At 39.8% G+C, this 18,489-nt stretch overlaps 3 protein-coding genes across 5 annotated transcripts; 1 reads left to right on the top strand and 2 right to left on the bottom strand.

The window, feature by feature from the left end:
* The first annotated feature begins 5,945 nt into the window (after positions 1-5,945).
* Positions 5,946-7,608, top strand: LOC103978408 (transcription factor WRKY19). The gene is made up of 3 exons (XM_009394189.3): positions 5,946-6,495; positions 6,577-6,711; positions 6,774-7,608. The coding sequence occupies exons 1-3, from the start codon at positions 6,239-6,241 to the stop codon at positions 7,282-7,284; spliced, it is 903 nt and encodes a 300-aa protein (XP_009392464.2). The 5' UTR covers positions 5,946-6,238; the 3' UTR covers positions 7,285-7,608.
* LOC103978409 (probable GABA transporter 2) lies at positions 7,599-10,682 on the bottom strand. Of its 3 annotated transcripts, XM_009394191.3 has the most exons (7): positions 10,347-10,674; positions 10,029-10,259; positions 9,843-9,940; positions 8,913-9,099; positions 8,501-8,631; positions 8,194-8,430; positions 7,599-8,124 (listed from the first exon to the last, which is right to left on the bottom strand). In XM_009394191.3, exons 1-7 carry the CDS (start codon positions 10,648-10,650, stop codon positions 7,735-7,737), a joined length of 1,578 nt encoding a protein of 525 aa, XP_009392466.2. In that variant the 5' UTR covers positions 10,651-10,674; the 3' UTR covers positions 7,599-7,734. The 3 variants fall into 3 exon arrangements, with proteins under 3 accessions (XP_009392466.2, XP_018678279.2, XP_018678278.2); XM_018822734.2 differs by lacking the exon at positions 8,913-9,099 and having other exon boundaries at positions 10,343-10,682; XM_018822733.2 differs by lacking the exon at positions 8,913-9,099 and having other exon boundaries at positions 8,194-8,631; positions 10,347-10,681.
* Positions 10,683-13,463: 2,781 nt separating this feature from the next.
* LOC103978407 (ubiquitin-conjugating enzyme E2-17 kDa-like) lies at positions 13,464-17,602 on the bottom strand. The gene is made up of 5 exons (XM_009394188.3): positions 17,502-17,602; positions 17,291-17,381; positions 16,408-16,535; positions 14,280-14,384; positions 13,464-13,827 (listed from the first exon to the last, which is right to left on the bottom strand). Exons 2-5 carry the CDS (start codon positions 17,358-17,360, stop codon positions 13,684-13,686), a joined length of 447 nt encoding a protein of 148 aa, XP_009392463.1. The 5' UTR covers positions 17,361-17,381; positions 17,502-17,602; the 3' UTR covers positions 13,464-13,683.
* Positions 17,603-18,489: the final 887 nt, after the last annotated feature.

Below are 18,489 nucleotides of genomic sequence, written 5' to 3'. Positions count from 1 at the left end.
CTCAAATCTTAACTACCTTAAGATCGGGCTTCTTGCATTTTCATATCCCGTATGGTGTATACACTACTGACTTAGTTGACTCTTATTAGATCTTATCTATATGAGCCAATAATTCATGGGCTTATTGGATATATAATAAGTCCCTAAATTATTAGATCATATGAATAAGATACAATAAGAGCTAATGAGATATTATTGGATAGAGATCCACTAATCTAAGAGGCTTGGGTAATTGGATGGAGATCCAATACCTAATAGGGTAGGATCCATTAGGGTTAAGTTGACAGGGGGCCTTTATAAATAGGAGGGAATTAAACACCCATAAGCTAGACGCTTTTTGGTTGCCACCTCCTATTCTCCTCCTTAGATAGCAGGTGTGGAGATTTAGACAGTGATTTGAGGAGCGTCATTGTAGCCCTGCTGTGTGGATCATTGCTAAAGATGAGGACGGTTGACCTTCTTTATCCTTTCCTATAGATCTGTAAGGATTCGGGGATATATACTCTCCCTATGTAACATAACTATTTCAAATGTGGTTTTAAGTTTCGCGGGTTTTACGCACTAATCTTCGCACGACGACGAACACATTTTTGTGAAATTTGAGGATTTTTATTTTTTGTTCTTCCACTACGCATGTGATGTCATCCCTAGATTTCCCTACACCATCAGGACGAACTTGTGCTTTCAGGATAGAATCAAGTCATGCCGATTCATGGTTGATGACATTAAGGCAACCATATTTTTGCACTAAAAGGAAGGTCATGAGCCCTTGGCTCCTCTATGGGAGGAGCACTGATAAGGATATTTATTCTCATATTGGTTGAGGAGTAGGAGAACCAAGAGCTTATAAATTCGTCAGGTCACCCTTACCCTAAAAAATGTATTTTGAAGCTCATAAGTTCCGAAAATGTAAAATTGTATGGGCACGCCCAAAACGGTTAATTTCTTATAAACCTATGAGATTGTAATCAAATATTGACTTATCAGTTTTCACTTGTATAAAAATCATAAAAATAATTAAATTAGGATATCTAATACTATTTGCAATAATCAATGACAAATCTTTCCCTAGATTGGCAATCTCAATATAGTCCCCAAAATATTTATTTTATTTCATGTATATATATATATATATATATATGCTGGTCAGAGTTCAAAGAGTTGCAATACTTTCTCAGGTTTCGCTACTCGAATAACTTATCGATGTGTATGATTGACTCACTTGTATGTTTCTAGTTAATTAATGAATAAAAGTTTTTAGACAAAATATATATATTCAGGAAAGGAAAGAAACTTACTATTAGTAACCTCTTAAAAGAATAATAAAATATAATTATATTATTTACATCGCCCGTGTCAATTTTGCACCAAGATATCTCCGGCAGCCATTTCCCCACGCCGCCTTGATCTACGAAGAAGAAAAAGACTGCTCGTCACCACTTGACGCTTGAAGCTGCTTGTGATTAGGAGATGAAGAAGTTAAAAAAACAAGGAAACGATGATGAGTACATTTATGAACAATCCAAATTTGAGTTCAATGATCTCTACTAGGAACAATCCAAATTTGAGTTCAATGTTACACATCATCTCTCAACCCTTGAGAACCATCTCAGAGAAGTGATAGACACTGGACTTACGCTAACAATCAGCATTAACGATGTTGAGTTTGCAGACAATCTGCATGCTACTATGTTCCTTTCCATCAACTGGGAGAATGCTGCATGATGTTAGTTGACAAACACTTGGCATCCGCATGGCAAGCAGTCTCAGAATGGATAGGAACAACAAATTCAATTCGATCTACCAAATTTGTAGCACTTGTAAAGCAGTTGGTAAAGAATAAATTGGAAGCTTCTCTAAATGAGATTGTCGACCAAATCTAAGCGACAAACCTCCTTAGCTTTGATGCTATTGTAATGTTAATTTCTTGGAATATTTCACAATCTATAACTATGTTTCTGTAACAGTCAGATAAATTTCTCGACAAGAGCAAGAGTAAAAGTCTCAAATTCAGGAACTAATCTTAAATGTGGGTCATGATGTGAGATTACAGGGATTGATACCGGTTTCTGGGCACCAATCCTTTGGCAGATCAGGTAATGTACCACATGAAGAAATAATAATGGATACATCTGCGGCAGCAAGAACTCAGAGATCCCACTACAATGAGCAGTCCCCTTGTGTTCCATGACAACCAATGCTACATGCCATGAACTGTGAGAAAACAAAAGCAGAAAGATCATTACCTGATTCAACTGTAAGCCAAATATGACACACTCCAAAGTAAACATGACTCAAACGGATAATAATCGGTTCTAAGAAACGCAGAGAACAATGATGCCAGAAAACATTGAGAGAGAAGTTGTTCGAAGAACAGTTCTAAATATGAGGGAATTGGTTCTTCTTCTTCTGCATCATCAAAATGAGCATCATATGAATCTACATTCTTCCACACAGAGGCTATTTTATCAAGAGATAATGCAACAAGATTCATCAAGTGACAAGATTCATATGAACTAACAACACTCAACCCCCGAATTCATTCATATGAACTAACATTTCTTAGGTCTCATTCTGGAATTTCACCCGTATAAACTACTCATAGAATGGATAGAGTGAAACAACTGCAGTTTATCAAGAGAGAAATATAAACCAAAAAAGTATTGAGTTATGTAATCTCAACAAATGACCACATGTTAACTTCCAATGCTAGAACAAGTCCTCCAGAGTTGCAATAAAACTAATGAATTAGATAAGATTCAATGACCAAAGTCATCGGGCACAGGTCTCAGAGATGGAGGAGTTGTGACCTTATGGTTACCATAAGAAACCTTTGCAAAATTATTTAGTGTTTCTGACAAAATTTAAAAAAAGTAGAGATGAATTTAACTTGCTTGTGCAGGTCAACAGTCCTAATCTCAGTAATTTAACTTGATATTCTTCTAGAAATACTTGCAAAGCCATTATAGCTAGAAGGAGACAAAAGATTCAAGTGATATAAACAAACATGTTGACCTGTCCGAGGAGGACGAGAACCCGAGGGAGAGGAGGAACCGGCAACGACCTCTGGAACTAGGGTTCTTAGGGAATCGGATCCAGAGAAGAGGAGATCCTCGAATGAGCATTCCTGCAAAGATGTTGTGGGAACGAGCGATGTGGATTTCTCTGGGGAACACGGGAAGAAGCGGAAAGAAAGGGCGGAGGTGATGGAAGTTGCTGATCGATGGAACGCTCCGCAAGAATCCGTTACCAACCGAGCGGATCGGCAACGAATCGCAGGGCGGGGCGGGGAGGGGCGCAGCGCGGCGACAGACCACGCGAGATCGAAGCAGCGGAAGCGCGAATATTTACCGAGGAAGAAGAGGAGATGGCTCGATGGGGAAGGCAGCGAGAGGAGGAGGCGGCGGAAAGAAGCGAGGCGAAGAGGGACGCCGAGAAGAGATTGGGGGCGAAGGAGAAGAGCGCGGTCGGTTGGAGGGAACGCGAGAGCGGACAACCCGAACTATGAGGAGGACAAAACTACCCTCGAACTCGCTGGGTAATAATATACAACAATGGTGGGAGCTAATTGGTATTTCATAAATTAGTAAATAGTGATAAAATAAATTGGATCTTTTTATTATGTCCTAATAAAGGATGTTCTCTCTGATATCGTGTTATATTTTTTGGGGGCTTTTTACCTATCTATCATTTCAAAGTTTTAAAATAACATATTAATTTAGATTTTATTTTTATATTCATGTTAATATTTAAATCTCTCTCTCTCTCTCTCTCTCTCTCTCTCTCTCTCTCTCTCTCTCTCATATTGATTTTCGTAGAATTATCTATTATTTAGATATTTCTCATAAATATCCCTTATTTTACTTTTACTTTTTTTAAATAGTATTCTTAATTTAAAAAAAATCTAAACTATCCCTCAAAAAAAAAAATTCACCTATATTTTAGTCTATTACAGTATTTTTATTATATTACAATATTTTAACTATCATAATAAAAATACTATAAGTCCTACTCGAAAATATCATAAATGATCTAAATGATTCTAATCACAATCAAGCGAAAAATATGATATTGTAATAACCTACGAGTAATGATAATAAAAAACATAGTATAATATCAGTTATTATAATTTTAGTATATTAATAAAATATTATTAATATTATTAAAAATATTATAAATGAGCCAAATGAAAAAACCGCAGCAATTGAAAACTAGTAAAAAAACGAACGAAAAAATTTAGTAAGAAAACTTTTGAGCGGTACTTTAGATATTTTTAAATTAATAGTACTATTTGAAAAATAAAAATAAAAAAGTGGATATATATATATATATATATATATATATATATATATCCCCTCTTTTATTTATTGGATTAGTTCCAAATTATTCTATTTCGAATTACATATTCTGCTTGATAAAAGAAAAAAAAATTAAATTAAATTGTTTTACCAAAATTCGAACCTAAATTATTAGAATTCAAATACTAACCATTATATGGTCTCTTTGAAATCAAATTGAAATTATTGGTTTCGATTCCGATTTAGAATCAGTTTATTTCTAGTTCGAGCTACATAGATGAGAAAGACAAATAATGCATTGCAGCCATAATAAACGTGACGTGATGGTTCATTGACAAATACATTGATGATTTTAGTATATTAAAAAGGCAAATGGCATTAAATATAACATGGTGACTCCGTTAAGTTGGTTCGAAGTAGCAAGCAGATTGATGAGGGAAGAGCTTTGAAATGGTCAACAGGTTTATTAATGCTATCCGCTCCCTCGTACCGCGTAGAGATTATTACAAACCATATTCAACGCAATAGCATTTAGTGCGTCAAGGCGACCTTGTCAAACCCTATAATCTTTCGAGGAAATTATTAGAGTCAACGTGTTCGTGAATCATACATAATCAAGCAGCCATGTGATCAGATTTCTTCTCCTTCTTTACGAAGAAACTGTATGATTACCGATTACTCGACAATAATATATACATATATATATATATATATATATTGAATTCATGAAAAAAATCATGTAAACTTTTATGAAATACTTATTCTTGGATGAAAAAATCATTTTATCTTTATCTTCGTTGGATCCATGACTTTCTCCATCTTGTACTGTCGTCCTTGTCTCCGACAATGCATTATCTTTGTACCCACCATCGTACCATGGTCCAGCGTACACGACCAAGTGGCCCCACATCTCCCTCCGCCTGTTCTTCCTTCCCACACCACCTCTTAAAATCTCGGCCGCAGACATCCACAGAGCTGCAATAAATGGAAATTAGGAGGCAGTTGGACCGGTTTCTTCGTTGGTTTCCATCTTCGAATCTCACCCGTCGGGTTTGATCTGATAGCGAATCAATCTTTTGGTACCGAATTGGTTTAATTCGAGTTCGACTACTTCCTTCTTCATCGGATTTGATCGGTTTAAATAGAATAAAAAAAGGGAGTAAATTCTCATATTAAATCCAAATTCAAATATATTGCTAAATGATAATAATGGTCTATCAGTCCAATAGACTGTGACTAATACGAGACAAAAATCCGTCCCAATGAAATATCGACACGTGGAGTTTGTCACATTTTGATGCTTAAGATTAGCGACTCCTTAAGATTCGACATACGTGTCGTTCTACGGTTGGTGGACTAATGGCATGCGTGTAGTGGGGTTCACAGGTTGTGTTCATCAGAAGGCCAACACGTAAGCAGCATCCGAGCTGCTGACGTCACTACTCTTCTCTTCCACGCGCTTACGCGCGAAGGTTCTCGCTCGCTTCCACCCACCTTCCGATTAATCTACCGCCGCTATGTATTACCTGATTCCTGCACAGGGTTTCCATGGTCAACCCATCCATCACCGTGTTTCTCATACTGTACGTACGGTGAAGATATGGTCAAACGTTAGATCCATCTCTCCTCCACTTCTTCTTCTTCTTCCTCCTAGAAGACCGAAGACCGGTATTTTGGGTGAATGTGTAGTACAACATGTTGAGTTCTAACGACGACATGATGAGTGGTTTCTTTGGACTTTAATCCTGGCCTTATTATATACCATCCCTTCCCTCCCTGTTCTCATCATCTCCCATCACACACACACACTCTCTCTCTCTGGTTTCAGCTTGGTGAGATTGAGATGCTTGTGAGCCACTTTTCCTTGTGAATTCAGCTGGATTTGTACCATCTCTTTCCTTTCCTGGACTTAAGCAGAGAGCTCTGCTTAGTAGCCCGACATGGAGAAGGACCAATGCCTTCTGCTGGCCGAGCTAGCTCGAGCTCGGAAGCTGGTGGGACAGATGGAAGCTGAACTCCATCGACATTCTGCAAACGAGTCCTGCAAGGCACTGCTCCGGGAATTGTTCGCCTCGATTGAGAAGTCCATTTGCATGGCTAAGACAAGCAGACCAGACTCTTCCCGCCCCTCCTCAGGCGAGAGCTCGCAGAGAGATCCGTCCAAACCAGGCTTCAAGGATCACACGCCGAAGAAGAGGTAGATGGAGAAGAGCGATCGCTTTGTTTGCCGGTGAAACCGGTTGGCATGGCTTCCTAAATCACTCGTGTTTCCTTGCAGGAAGACATTGCCCAAGTGGACTAGCGAGGTGAGAGTGAGCTCAGCCGCCCGAGGAGTCTTCGAAGGGCCTGTCGATGATGGCTACAGCTGGAGGAAGTATGGCCAAAAGGACATCCTCGGAGCCAAACATCCAAGGTGAGCTCAATGCCTCACCTTTCTTTCGTGTCAGCGATCTCATGCTCTGTAACCTGTCGCAGAGGCTATTACAGATGCACGCACCGCGTCGCTCAGGGTTGTCCGGCAATGAAGCAGGTGCAGCGATCGGACGAGGACCCGCTGCTCTTCCATGTGACCTACCATGGGATGCACACATGCCTTCGGAAGCAGGGGCAAAAGCAGCGGCGACCAAAGGAAGACGAGCATCAGACAGGGCTCAGAGTTGAGGCCTCCTCCCTTTCCTTCTCCTTCGAATCGGGACTGGAAGCTGCGGCAGCGAGGGAGAACATGTTTGCCTCACCCGCAACAATCGAGAACTGTTTCAGTAGCTCGACCTCTCCCACCTTTCAGTCGCCGGCGGCGTCCGACTCGACCTTCTTGTCGCTGTCTCGATGCGTATTCGAAGACGGAATCAAGCTCTGGAGCCCGGAATCCGACGTGACAGAGATGGTATCAGGAGCTACTTCTGCCGCCAATCCCCCTGCGGTGGACATGGATTTCATGCTCCAAGAGCTGGACTTCGAGGCGGACTTCTCCAGCTTCTTCTCATGAGACCCGGAACAGAATCCAATTCGTTACACTCACTACACAACAGTAGCTGCTCTGCTGCTGATGCTGATGTATCCAGAAGCTGAGGTTGCCTGCATAAATTCTTGAACTAAATTGTGCATAATTTTCGCTCCTTTGTTCGATCGAGGATTGACCAACGAAGATCGGTTTGCATTAGTTGTCAGTAAATCCATAAACAACACTCCACAGTGTCAAATAGTCGGAAAGGTTAATGTGACGCGATGCGAGGAGAAGATGGATGAACAGTCGTAAACATTGTAGGATCAAAAATTCCTTGGAAATCATATGCTGCCCATTCATGAACAACGCTGACAGGAAGCTACGACTTTCTTTACTATGGTATTAGTACATGTGCTCTCTCTGCAGGACCGAACAATCTTGAAAACACTCATCCTCTGTTGAGAAGAGGATGAAATTGATGACTGTCCGTCGTCAACCCACCACATCATTGCTGAAGAGCTTGAATTGGTGGGCGTCGAGCACCAGCTTCCTGATGGAGGCGAACGCCCCCATGATGCCGACTCCGGTGAACACAACCATGATGAAGATGTTGATCCAGTGGATCGCCGAGCGCTTGGAAGGGCCGATGGAAATGTTGTACAGAAGCATGGGGAGTACGAAATCCAGAGGGATGAACCCGATCGCGCCGACGACGGCAACGATGTCGCCAAAGAACGGGAGCATTGCAGCCATGAATCCACAGAACGCCATGTAGAGCGTTCTAAGGATCAGCCTGGGCACGAGGTTTCTCTTGGAGAACTTGCTCTTCTTGATGTCGGCTGAATTCTTCTCGATGATCTCGTAAGCGACCTGGGAGTAAACCTGCAATCGGAACAATGTTGGCATCAAGTTCCTCAGCCAAGCTTGTGCCTCATTGGATCAGTCTCTTACCAAGCCAATGGCTAAGAGTTGGAGGAGGACGAAGACGACCGCAAGCCCCAGAAGCCATGTGGGTGCCAGGGAAGGTCCCGAGTCGGGAAGAAGGCTGTTGAGCACATTGGAGTTCACCTTGTTTCCGAAGGTCCAGTAACCAGAGACTGCAGCCGAGTAGAACGTCACGATGATCACGGAGTAGCACAGCATCAGCCCTTTCACCATCTTCCCGGTGGCTGGAGGTGCCATGGTTGCCTGCATCGGTGCAGCTTGGTGGGTCAACAAGAGACAATTTGATGCAGACACCGCACTCATGTAGCTGTACCTGGATTTCCGGAAGTATTCCATTTCCATAGAGCGAAGCCAGGATGGAGATGGACGTGAAGGCATTGAAGGTTCTCTGAACCCTGGATGAGTCCAATGAATAGTTCCTCGGAGGAGCATTTCTGGAGTAACCTTTTGCAAAGAAGAAAGGCAAAGGGTTGATCATTGTGCTGCTTAGGCATCTTTTTCTGATGATGGATCATAATATTACATGATCTTTATTAGATAGTATATATATCTTTATACTTGAGGTCCAACTCTCTATATGCCAAGAACATTCTCTCTGCATATACTAACAAAAGATGTGTTCTTCCATCAAGAAGAATATGATTCGCCTTATCGGCGTCTGATCAAATGATGAATCGAGTGTGATTGCTTGGAGAACAAGTGAGAGGATCGAGGAAGAGAATGACCTGCGTTGATGCAGCCTGCAGCTACGAGAGTAGTGTAACCCAAGCTCAGAAAAAGGGAGACCAGATTGATGTGCCGGAGAGAGTGGAAGGATGGCAGCTGCGAGAGAAGGATCAGCACCACTGTCACCATAACGATGAAGTGATACAGCCTCAAGGGACCATCAGGAGAAAGACTGGAGTACATGATCTGATCCATCCCGTGCACACAAGAGAGCCAATTTGCAGCACAAAGATGTTAGAATAACACAATCGTCGCATGAGAATAAACATGGAGTCTTACATCAACTTCTTCATCTGAATTAATCAATCATCACGAGAAAGACACAATGGAGTTCATTCTTCGGTCTTTGGTAATGAAATTGGTGCTTTCCTTTGTGTTTTATACTCTATTTTAGTGCTTTCTTTTCACCGACTATCTCATGTTGCTATCATTTCAGCACCAGTGTTTTACCCATATTCCTTGACTAACACCATAAAATAAATATGCCTAATTCCTCTTCCCAATAATGAGTTTAAGAGAGAAGAAACAGCAATTAGGATGTGCACCTGACATTTGTGTCGATGAACTTCCAACATGCAATATGGAACTTGTTGCGTACACACAGTGATCACTGTCCGCATCAAACAATGCTACAGTTTGTGATGGTTCAGACGATGTTAAGGTGATTCTTTGGGCTTAATAATGAAATGGTATCAACTGTTTGACTCATTCTTCTCCAAAAGAGAAGACTGGTTAGTAATAAACAAAAGAACTATTATCGCATATTATAGTGTGTAAACTACCAAACCTTTGGATGCTATGAGGACAAAGCTTAAAAGCTCAGCAACATCAAGTGAAGAACACAAATTAAGTAAGAAAAGAATGATGAAAGAGACTTGGGAAAGAAGAAGACAAGTAAACAAGGTAGAAATCATGGAAAACAACGCTACCTTGAGGCATTCTCCGGCGAGCAAGACGCAGCCGATGCTCACTCCGGTGTTGATGGCAGTCTGGAAGAACACCACGAAGTAGAACATCCAACCGGAGCCTGTAGCAACCAGAACAAGAAGAAGAAAATATGGTCAAGGGAGGGAAGAAGAGTGGCGGTCGCCATGGATGAGATGGGGTTTCCGTACCCAAGACGTCGGCGGCGAGTTCCCGGAACCGGATGTGCCGTCGGCCTTGCTTCTCGCAGTGATCCAGGACCTTGGACATGAGGGTGTAGGCGTAGAAGGTGACGGCGCCCACGACCGTCAGCGCCGCCAGCCCCACGCCCCAGCCCAGCCCTCGGAATGCGTACGGCAGCGTCAGGATTGTGGGGCCGACGATCGCCGTCGTGAGATGGAACCCCGCGTGCCACCAACTCCCTGTAACGCCGACGTGCATGTGGTGGAGTTAGAACCCTAGCGCTGCACCGACGAGGAGAGAGAGAGAGAGAGAGAGAGCTCACCCACCCTTCGATTCGAGGACGAAGGCGGCGCCGGCGTCGGGCGGAGGCGGCACCGGCGACGCTTCCCCCATGGAGGAGGAGGAGGCAGAGGAAGACCGGGGAGAGGCGACGATCCACGAAGCAAAGAAATGAAATATCGTTGCAGCGAGTGCGTGTCTACGTACGTGGTGGGGCCAGGTGAGGCATACTTGCGATGGACGAGGAAGAAGACGACGACGAAGGAAGATTAATGGAGGATTGGGATTTCGGTTAAGGAGAGGGATTAGATCGGGGGTCGAACGCGACTTCCGGCTTTCCCGGGCAGACATTGAGGATTAGGAGCTCGAAAGAGGATGCAGTCGTCATGACTTCTTCAGCTGATCTCAGCACGCAATCGAGATCGCAAATATGGAACCTAACAGCACATTTGTTCTGTTTTCTTTCCTTTTTGTTTTTTGCCCCTTTTCTTTCTCCTCCTCCGGGAACGACAGCGGAGGATACCATTATTCCTCGACCTTCCCGGTTACCCGAGTGGTGATTGGAAAGAACATGATGGGGTCCTGCGGGACCCATTCTTCGATCCTGCCATCACACACTAGGGTAACCTGAGGACATGAGGTCATCTGGCTCGTCGCCGAGTTTGGGGCCCAGAACTCTCAACCAGTAGGCAGGCATCCTTTCCTAGTTCGTGGCTCGACGCCGATAGATGAACCAGGCGCTGACCAGACCCAGGATGATAGCCGGCTTTTGATTGACCAAGTAACTAATTAAGGCATTAATTGTAGCTCCTTAATTATAGCTCCTTAATTATATATATATATATATATATATATATATATATATATATATATATATATATATATATATATCACTGATACTGTTCTTATCCGTGAACTGATTAAAGGAACCATGATTCGGTACTGAATCGAATTGATGTCCGATTTAATTCTAATAACTATCCTATTATATTTCGTACGATTCATGTCTCTGACTTTTCTTCGTTGCCTTAAATGTTTGTCGTGGGATCCTTTTTGATTCACAGAGAGTGATGCTATGTTTCCTAATCTCACTCGCTTATGTCATATCCTTTTAATTCCTAAAGTACTCGAATCGAGTTTGGACAATTAGAAGTGATAGCGTCAAACAGGTGAATAGTTTTCTTTGATTGAATGACCATGACAATATATTAGAAATTCCTGTGTTTGGAAATTATTTAATTATATTACCGAGATTAAAAAAATAATAAAGGATGATTTTTTAGAAAAAAAATCTCTCTCTCTCCCTTTTTTTTTTTGTTCAGAAGGTTTCACTAGTTTTTATTTTTAATTTTTCATTTGATGCTCTTATTTTTTTTATAATACTCATAATGCACCTCACTATCGTTTACCATCTATAGCCTTCATTCTGTTGCGAGGTATTGTTGTCTCCGTGTGATCATCTCTATCCCAATGTGAGGCCCAATTGTATTCCCTTGTGTTCATCATCGAACTATCTCCGTGCATCATCGGCTTCAGTGCATGGGAAGAAGACAATCATAATGGGGTCTCCTCATCCTCCTTCACCACATAGCACATAGCTCATCGTGCTAAGTATCATTTGCATGAACCCACCTATCTCTTCGGCCCCCCACTCGACGTGCCTCTCTCACCTCCCATTCGAAGACTATCGTCATCACCTCTATCATGAAAGACCTCTCCTCTGTGACGATTACTAAGCACTTACCTATCATATCTCCGCCCTCCTATCTATCAACACCACTTGTGACCTCACCTAGTTGACCAACAATGATAAGTTATACTTCATCCACCAAGACAATATGAAGGATAAATGTACGACAAGGATGAAGTCGACGAGATGAGGCTGGTTATTCATTGTTTTCCATGTCATCACCTCTCGCGCCACTTCCAATAACCCCATCTCCCTCCTTCCTGTGCTCTTCATTCTCTATATCGCTTTCCGTATCTTTCACATTGTTATTATTATGTAATGCCAAGGCCTTATCATGTTAATTCTCCGTATTTCTTTTCGCATCTTTCACATCGTTATTGTCATGTAATAAGGCCTTAGAATGAGACGGAGGCGATGAGCATTATGACGACGAGTGCTATTAGAAGATAAGGTACATCAAATGAAAAAAAAAAACTATATCACTTTACGAGAAAAGATCAAAAAGAAAGATTTTTTCAAGAAAATCATCCAAAAATAATTATTGGAATTGGATTCATAAACACCAAAGAGATTAAAATAAGTAGTGTTATGCACATGAACGTTAAAGAGTAAATAATGCCGCAATATTACGGAGTTGGACGATATTTGACGAAATAAAAGGAATTTAACTAAGAAAAGGAGTATGTTTTCAATGGAATATCTTTTTTTTTTTTCAAGACCATTGCATTTGTGACATCAGAATTTAATTGGAAGTCCACCAAAGCCCATTACATTTGTGACATCAAAATTTAATTGTAAGTCCACCAAAGCCCAAAAGATTACATAAATCTACATATGCGCATACAACAATATGGAGGAATTTTCTCTTTAAAAGGACGAATTTCCTAAACAAATACTTATATTTTAAATATTTCCCGATTGATATCTCATTTTATTTTTATTTTTTTCAAATTATACCCTTATTTAACAAAAACAAACTCAAATTGTCTTAAAATATGCTTCTGTTTGTTAGAATGTTTTATTTTGTTATAGTATTTTTGATATATTACAATGTTTTGACCACTACAATAAATAAAACCTACTTGAAAATACTGTTAAATATCTAAATAAATTTTAAACTTTAATCAAACTAATTATAAATATAATAATATAATATTATAATAATCTATAAAATAATGATAACTAAAAGAATATAATACGATACCACTTACAATATCTTTTAATAATATTTATAATATGTCAATAGCATACTATAAACACTATTGAGAAACATTATAAACGAACTAAATGAAAATACCCCAAAAGAAGAATGAATAAAATGAAAAAGGCTATAAGTTAGTAACCAATATAGTAAGAAAACATAAAAAAAAAAATACAAATAAGAAAGACATTAATTTTGTGTTATGCCAACACCAAAGACTTTTTTTTCTTTTTTTTTTATTTGAGAGAACTATTGCCAACTCTCTTCTGGTAATTGAAAGCCCGAGAAAGAAGTCTTTTAAGATTCAAATATAAACTTGTAAATAAACAATCAACCATAGCGGTCGTCTGATAAGTTTGTGGGGAGGGGGGGGGGGGGGGGGGGGGGGGGGTTTCCTATCAGAAACAGATAATTTCAATCTTACAAGACAACAAACACCACAGATCAAGAAGAAGGGGAAGGCCCCAACAATCTTTTGTACCACCATGATCTTTTAGCCCATTGCATACCTCTGGGTCCAGCTCCTTGCCGTGGTCTCATACTTGGCCTTATCTGCCTTGTACATATGGGCGATCTCTGGTACCAAAGGATCGTCTGGGTTTGGATCAGTTAAGAGGGAGCAGATTGACAACAGCACCTGTAAGAGAGGAAATTGTTGTTCTTAAAATCCCATTAAGCATATAATATATAAGTGCAAACATAAGGGTGATAGGGAAATAATGAAAATATACTGCATGACCAATAAGTATTCCTGCAAGATGCAAAGTAAAAGAGGCACATTCATGAGGATATGCTCCATAGTTAATAAAGCAATAACCTAAATCAACTTACAGGCTTTTCACTAAAATATATATGACCAACTTGTATCATTACATCTCACACACCAATATTTTGAACCAATGGGCCTATACAATGTATATGAATTCTAGGTCTGGCCATGATGTGAATATACCAAAAAGAAGCAATAACATAGCACTGCTAAATCACCTGCCCTTAGTGACATCACAAATTTGATTAGTGTGATGTAAATTGGATAAGCAGAGAGAATGCAACTGCTGAAGGATAATTGATACAAGGAAAAGAATTAACCTTGGAAATAGTCAATGCAGGGCTCCATTGTTCCTTTAAGATGTCCAGGCAAATGCTTCCATTGCTATTAATATTTGGGTGGAAAACCTTCGTCTTGAAAGCAACCTGCAGAAGGCACACTCAATAAGTTGGGGAAATCATAGAATCTATTTTTAAATGCTCAATGATTCATGAACATGTCAACCAGGGTAAGATAATCATTATATTCAAGTGAAGTATATGTCCTGTATAAATAATAGCCCTAAAAACCCTTATACTGATGTCCATGACAATACCATAGTACTTTGTGCTTTATCAATACCATAGTACTTAGTGATAAGTGGGGCGACAAATGATAGATGGCATGGATCTTGTATGCAAAAATATTATTCATGATTTATCCATCAGAATGGGAGAGTGAAATTTTCTTTTTTAATATTTAGCAATGTCGTACAATATCTACCTTGTTTATCTCTATGGCATAATGCTTCCTTACTTTTTTAGCTTCATTCTTACTTTTTGTTCTGAATAAAATGATGATAGATTTCTAACTTGAACTTCCGTGATACACTCAGATAAAGTTGCATTCATTTCCACCTCCAAAAATTATGCCATTCTTTTGAACAATAAACTTATCTCAAGTTAACCAACCAACAAAATTCACCTGTCCTTAAGGGAAAAAAAGGGCAAACAAGTTTGTAGTTCTAGATCTTTCATTAAGCTCAACTTCCATTATCTTCAGTGAGATTGTATGTATAGGAAATTTATATATGCAACAGGCAATATCCAGGAGATAAATCTAAGGTTATATTCTATAAAAAATTGTTTACATTGCCTTTCAATAAGACTACTCTGGATGGGCCTTCTTATTAACAACTATCCCAGCATGGGTCATGAATGATGGTTGATGCTCCAAAGTTATAAGGGGAAGTCAAACTTTACATGTAAAACAAAAAAACTGTCACAACTCTCGAGCATGAAATGAACAATGTTGCTAAGAATGTTTCTTTTCAATAAAGAACAGTTGTTAGAAGACCGGGTCTTAATCTTGAAGCCAATATTTGTATAGGTAACAGTCATATCAACTGTTTGATTAGCCAAAGCCCTGACATTATAACCATATATGTTATATCCTAAATGGAACATGGGCACATATAGATTGAAAAAGATAAGTTGGCAAACCAAGCATAGCTTAAAAGTTTCAGTGGAGTTCAAGCTTCAGCTTTGGTTCAGATTATGATCCACACAAGCTTGTGCTACTTAATGAAGACTAAACTGAAACATGAGCATTGGATCGCTCCAAGGAGCCAAAGCTGTTGTTGAGTTTGGAAGGATGATTGGCATCCACAGTCTCGTCATATTTTGTGCTTCGAGGAGAATGGGTTACAATGTAACAGACTTTTTCTTCAGTAATTTAATTTAGTTTTCTTTTGTGGCAAAAGAAAAAAAAAACATGAGCATGGCTTAGATTGTCTGAAGCACGGATCAACAATTAATAGTGACCAACTATAAAGAATGAGCAAAAATTGTGGTTTCACTAATAAAACTAGGAAGGCGGTATGTATATATATACCTTTGACAAACCTACATTTCATATATCCCCTCTATGGTTAGCATTAATATCAATAACGTCCAAAATATCTCATCTTGTAATTTTGCATATATTTTCATGCATACAGCTTCCTAAATTGATTTATCGTTATCCTAGATTAAACTTGTGGCTTCTTTCATCTGATCCAAAATTAGACCAACCTGCACCTTCTCATGGTGTTAAAAAAATGACACTAATATGGCTCTTTTAGAGGGTACACTGGGAACATCTCAACAGGAAATCTGCAAGACATACAGCTCTTAAGATATTTCATCATAGCCTCTAAAACATATGTATAATTTATCATGATAAGAACAGAAATAAAAGTTTTGTGGATTTTAAGAAAACACATATTTTAATTTACATTTTTACAATAAAAAACAAAATCATTCATATGTTCAACAATTATTTTTCCCCTATGTGTCACTATATGTTCTACCCGATTGGAGAATCAGATATGATATTAGTGAGGACAAAACAAGATTTCATTGTATGTTAAACACAAACAGATACCATATGCAGTTTTTGTTATCTCTGCTTTACATCAACAATAAATACCTTAGGTGGCTTGAATGGATAATCTGGAGGGAAGTGGATAGTGACAAGAAAAACTCCCCCTGCATATGGACTGTCTGGTGGACCCATTATTGTAGCTTGCCAATGAAACATGTCTTCAGCCACTGGCCCTGTAAGATCATCATTTGAAAATTTAGACAAATTAACTCAGATCTGGAAGAAACACAAGATGCGAAGCTTTGCAGGTTCACCAACAACCAACCAACTTTACCAGGTGCGCTAGCAAGTCAAATCCGTAATACACCGTAAGCAATCGAAAATGTTTGCTTTGAAGTCCTATCAGTACAAGTAGTTTACCTTTTCCGCACTTATACCTCAACCGGTGTGCTTACAAGCTTTTCCACATACAGTGTCCAATTGTTACGTGAAAATAATCTACTTTAGCATGCAACAAAAACGATCTAAAATAAATGGAGTTAACGATCATAAGCAACTTTACAATGAAGAAAAGACAGCAATAAAATGATCTCCATGGCATAATCAAGCAGATCTGGAGCCCAATGGGCAAACAGAATATAGTCCATTATCGACCAGCCATCGACCATAAACATTTTCCTCGATACCACTACTGTCTTTCTGGACCTGTATTACTCGAGACGCAGGAAACGAACATATGATGAAAATAACGGAAAGCTCCTTTCTAGGCATGCTAATCTTACAGAATCCTGAGCTAGCAGGCTCTGCTCGTATATAAGTTAATGTGAGGTAATCTGAACGGCAGACATCATCTAACAAATTTCCCCCAAGCCGTGATTTATTGCACAATTGGATTCAGATCTAAACCTTAAAGAATCAACTTTTATAGAAGGGGATGAGAAACTCAAGGAACAAAGGAGAAGAGCATAGAGAAGGAGATTTGGGGCACCTGCGCTACATGAAGTCGGGGGATCCCTCTGGAGATCCTTCAGCTCCTTGATGATCCGCCTCGAAGCCATGGATCGGGCGATGACCTAAACCTAGCCAAAACACCACCACAAATCGATCCGAACGATTCAAAACAAACCGAAACAAAGAAAGGAAAGCGAAATCGATCAACGAAAACCAATAACGGAGGAAGAGAGGAGGGATTTGCTTACCGGCGTTCTATCTCTGGCGGCCGGATGTAGAAACGGGAAGAGAAAAGTGATGGGAAATTTGTGCTCGTGGGTTGCTTTTAAATCGCGGAAATGCTTCTCCACACGACTCAACTCACGAGGATCAGACACGGCTATCTCACCGCCACATCGTACCTCAAGTCGGCAACTAAGGTGGTGGGTTGATTTGACCAGAGATGAGACGTGAGCAGGCCGTGTTTGACCGCGTTCAACTCCGCGCCGTGGTAAGAGAAGTCGGCGCGCGGGAATTCCAACGACGGAGATACGTCCTCTTTATCTTGCGCATTCGTGATAGAGATCATTATGCTAAAACGCGTACTTGACTATATATATATATATATATATATATATATATATATATATATATATATATATATGTAATTTTACAGAAATATATCTTATATTTAAATGAAAGGGGCAAATTCGGAAATCAGTTACCAAGTGTTTTATCTTGCAAGAGAATGATGGATTGGTGAAAGTAGCAGCCAACGAAAATTTTAATGAGCTCTGTAGAAACCAAATGAACACATGAGCTTGGCCTCCATGTCAAATATTTCCTGTTAGAGAAGAACAGGAAAAAAGGTGATCGTTTCATGTGGTAACTGCTACGCTACTGACTTGTTCAAGTTTCAGAACGAATGCAAAGAAATGAAGAAACCAGTAACAGCAGCAGTAGGAGCTTGAAGACTAGTAGAAGGAGCAGCTGCTTCTTCACAAGAGCCAACAAAATATCTGCTCTGGTAAAACTATTCAGTTAGAGGCAAACTTAATCCAAGTCGGAGAAAAAAGAACGTGACTGCTGATTTAACAACAATTTGTGTATAATTATAATAAAAGATAATTCGGGTAATAGAATCAACCATTGGATGCTTCAGAATTACAACAATGTAGTTTCATCTCCAAATTTACATAAGATTCAGCTGATTAGATAGAACGCAGCACACTGCAACAATAAAGCAAGCAGTTTTCC

Source organism: Musa acuminata, chromosome BXJ2-3 (assembly GCF_036884655.1).
Source record: "Musa acuminata AAA Group cultivar baxijiao chromosome BXJ2-3, Cavendish_Baxijiao_AAA, whole genome shotgun sequence".
NCBI classification, from domain to species: Eukaryota; Viridiplantae; Streptophyta; class Magnoliopsida; order Zingiberales; family Musaceae; genus Musa; species Musa acuminata.
Note: the sequence above shows the minus strand (reverse complement) of the source record. Positions and strands in the feature narration are given on the sequence as shown.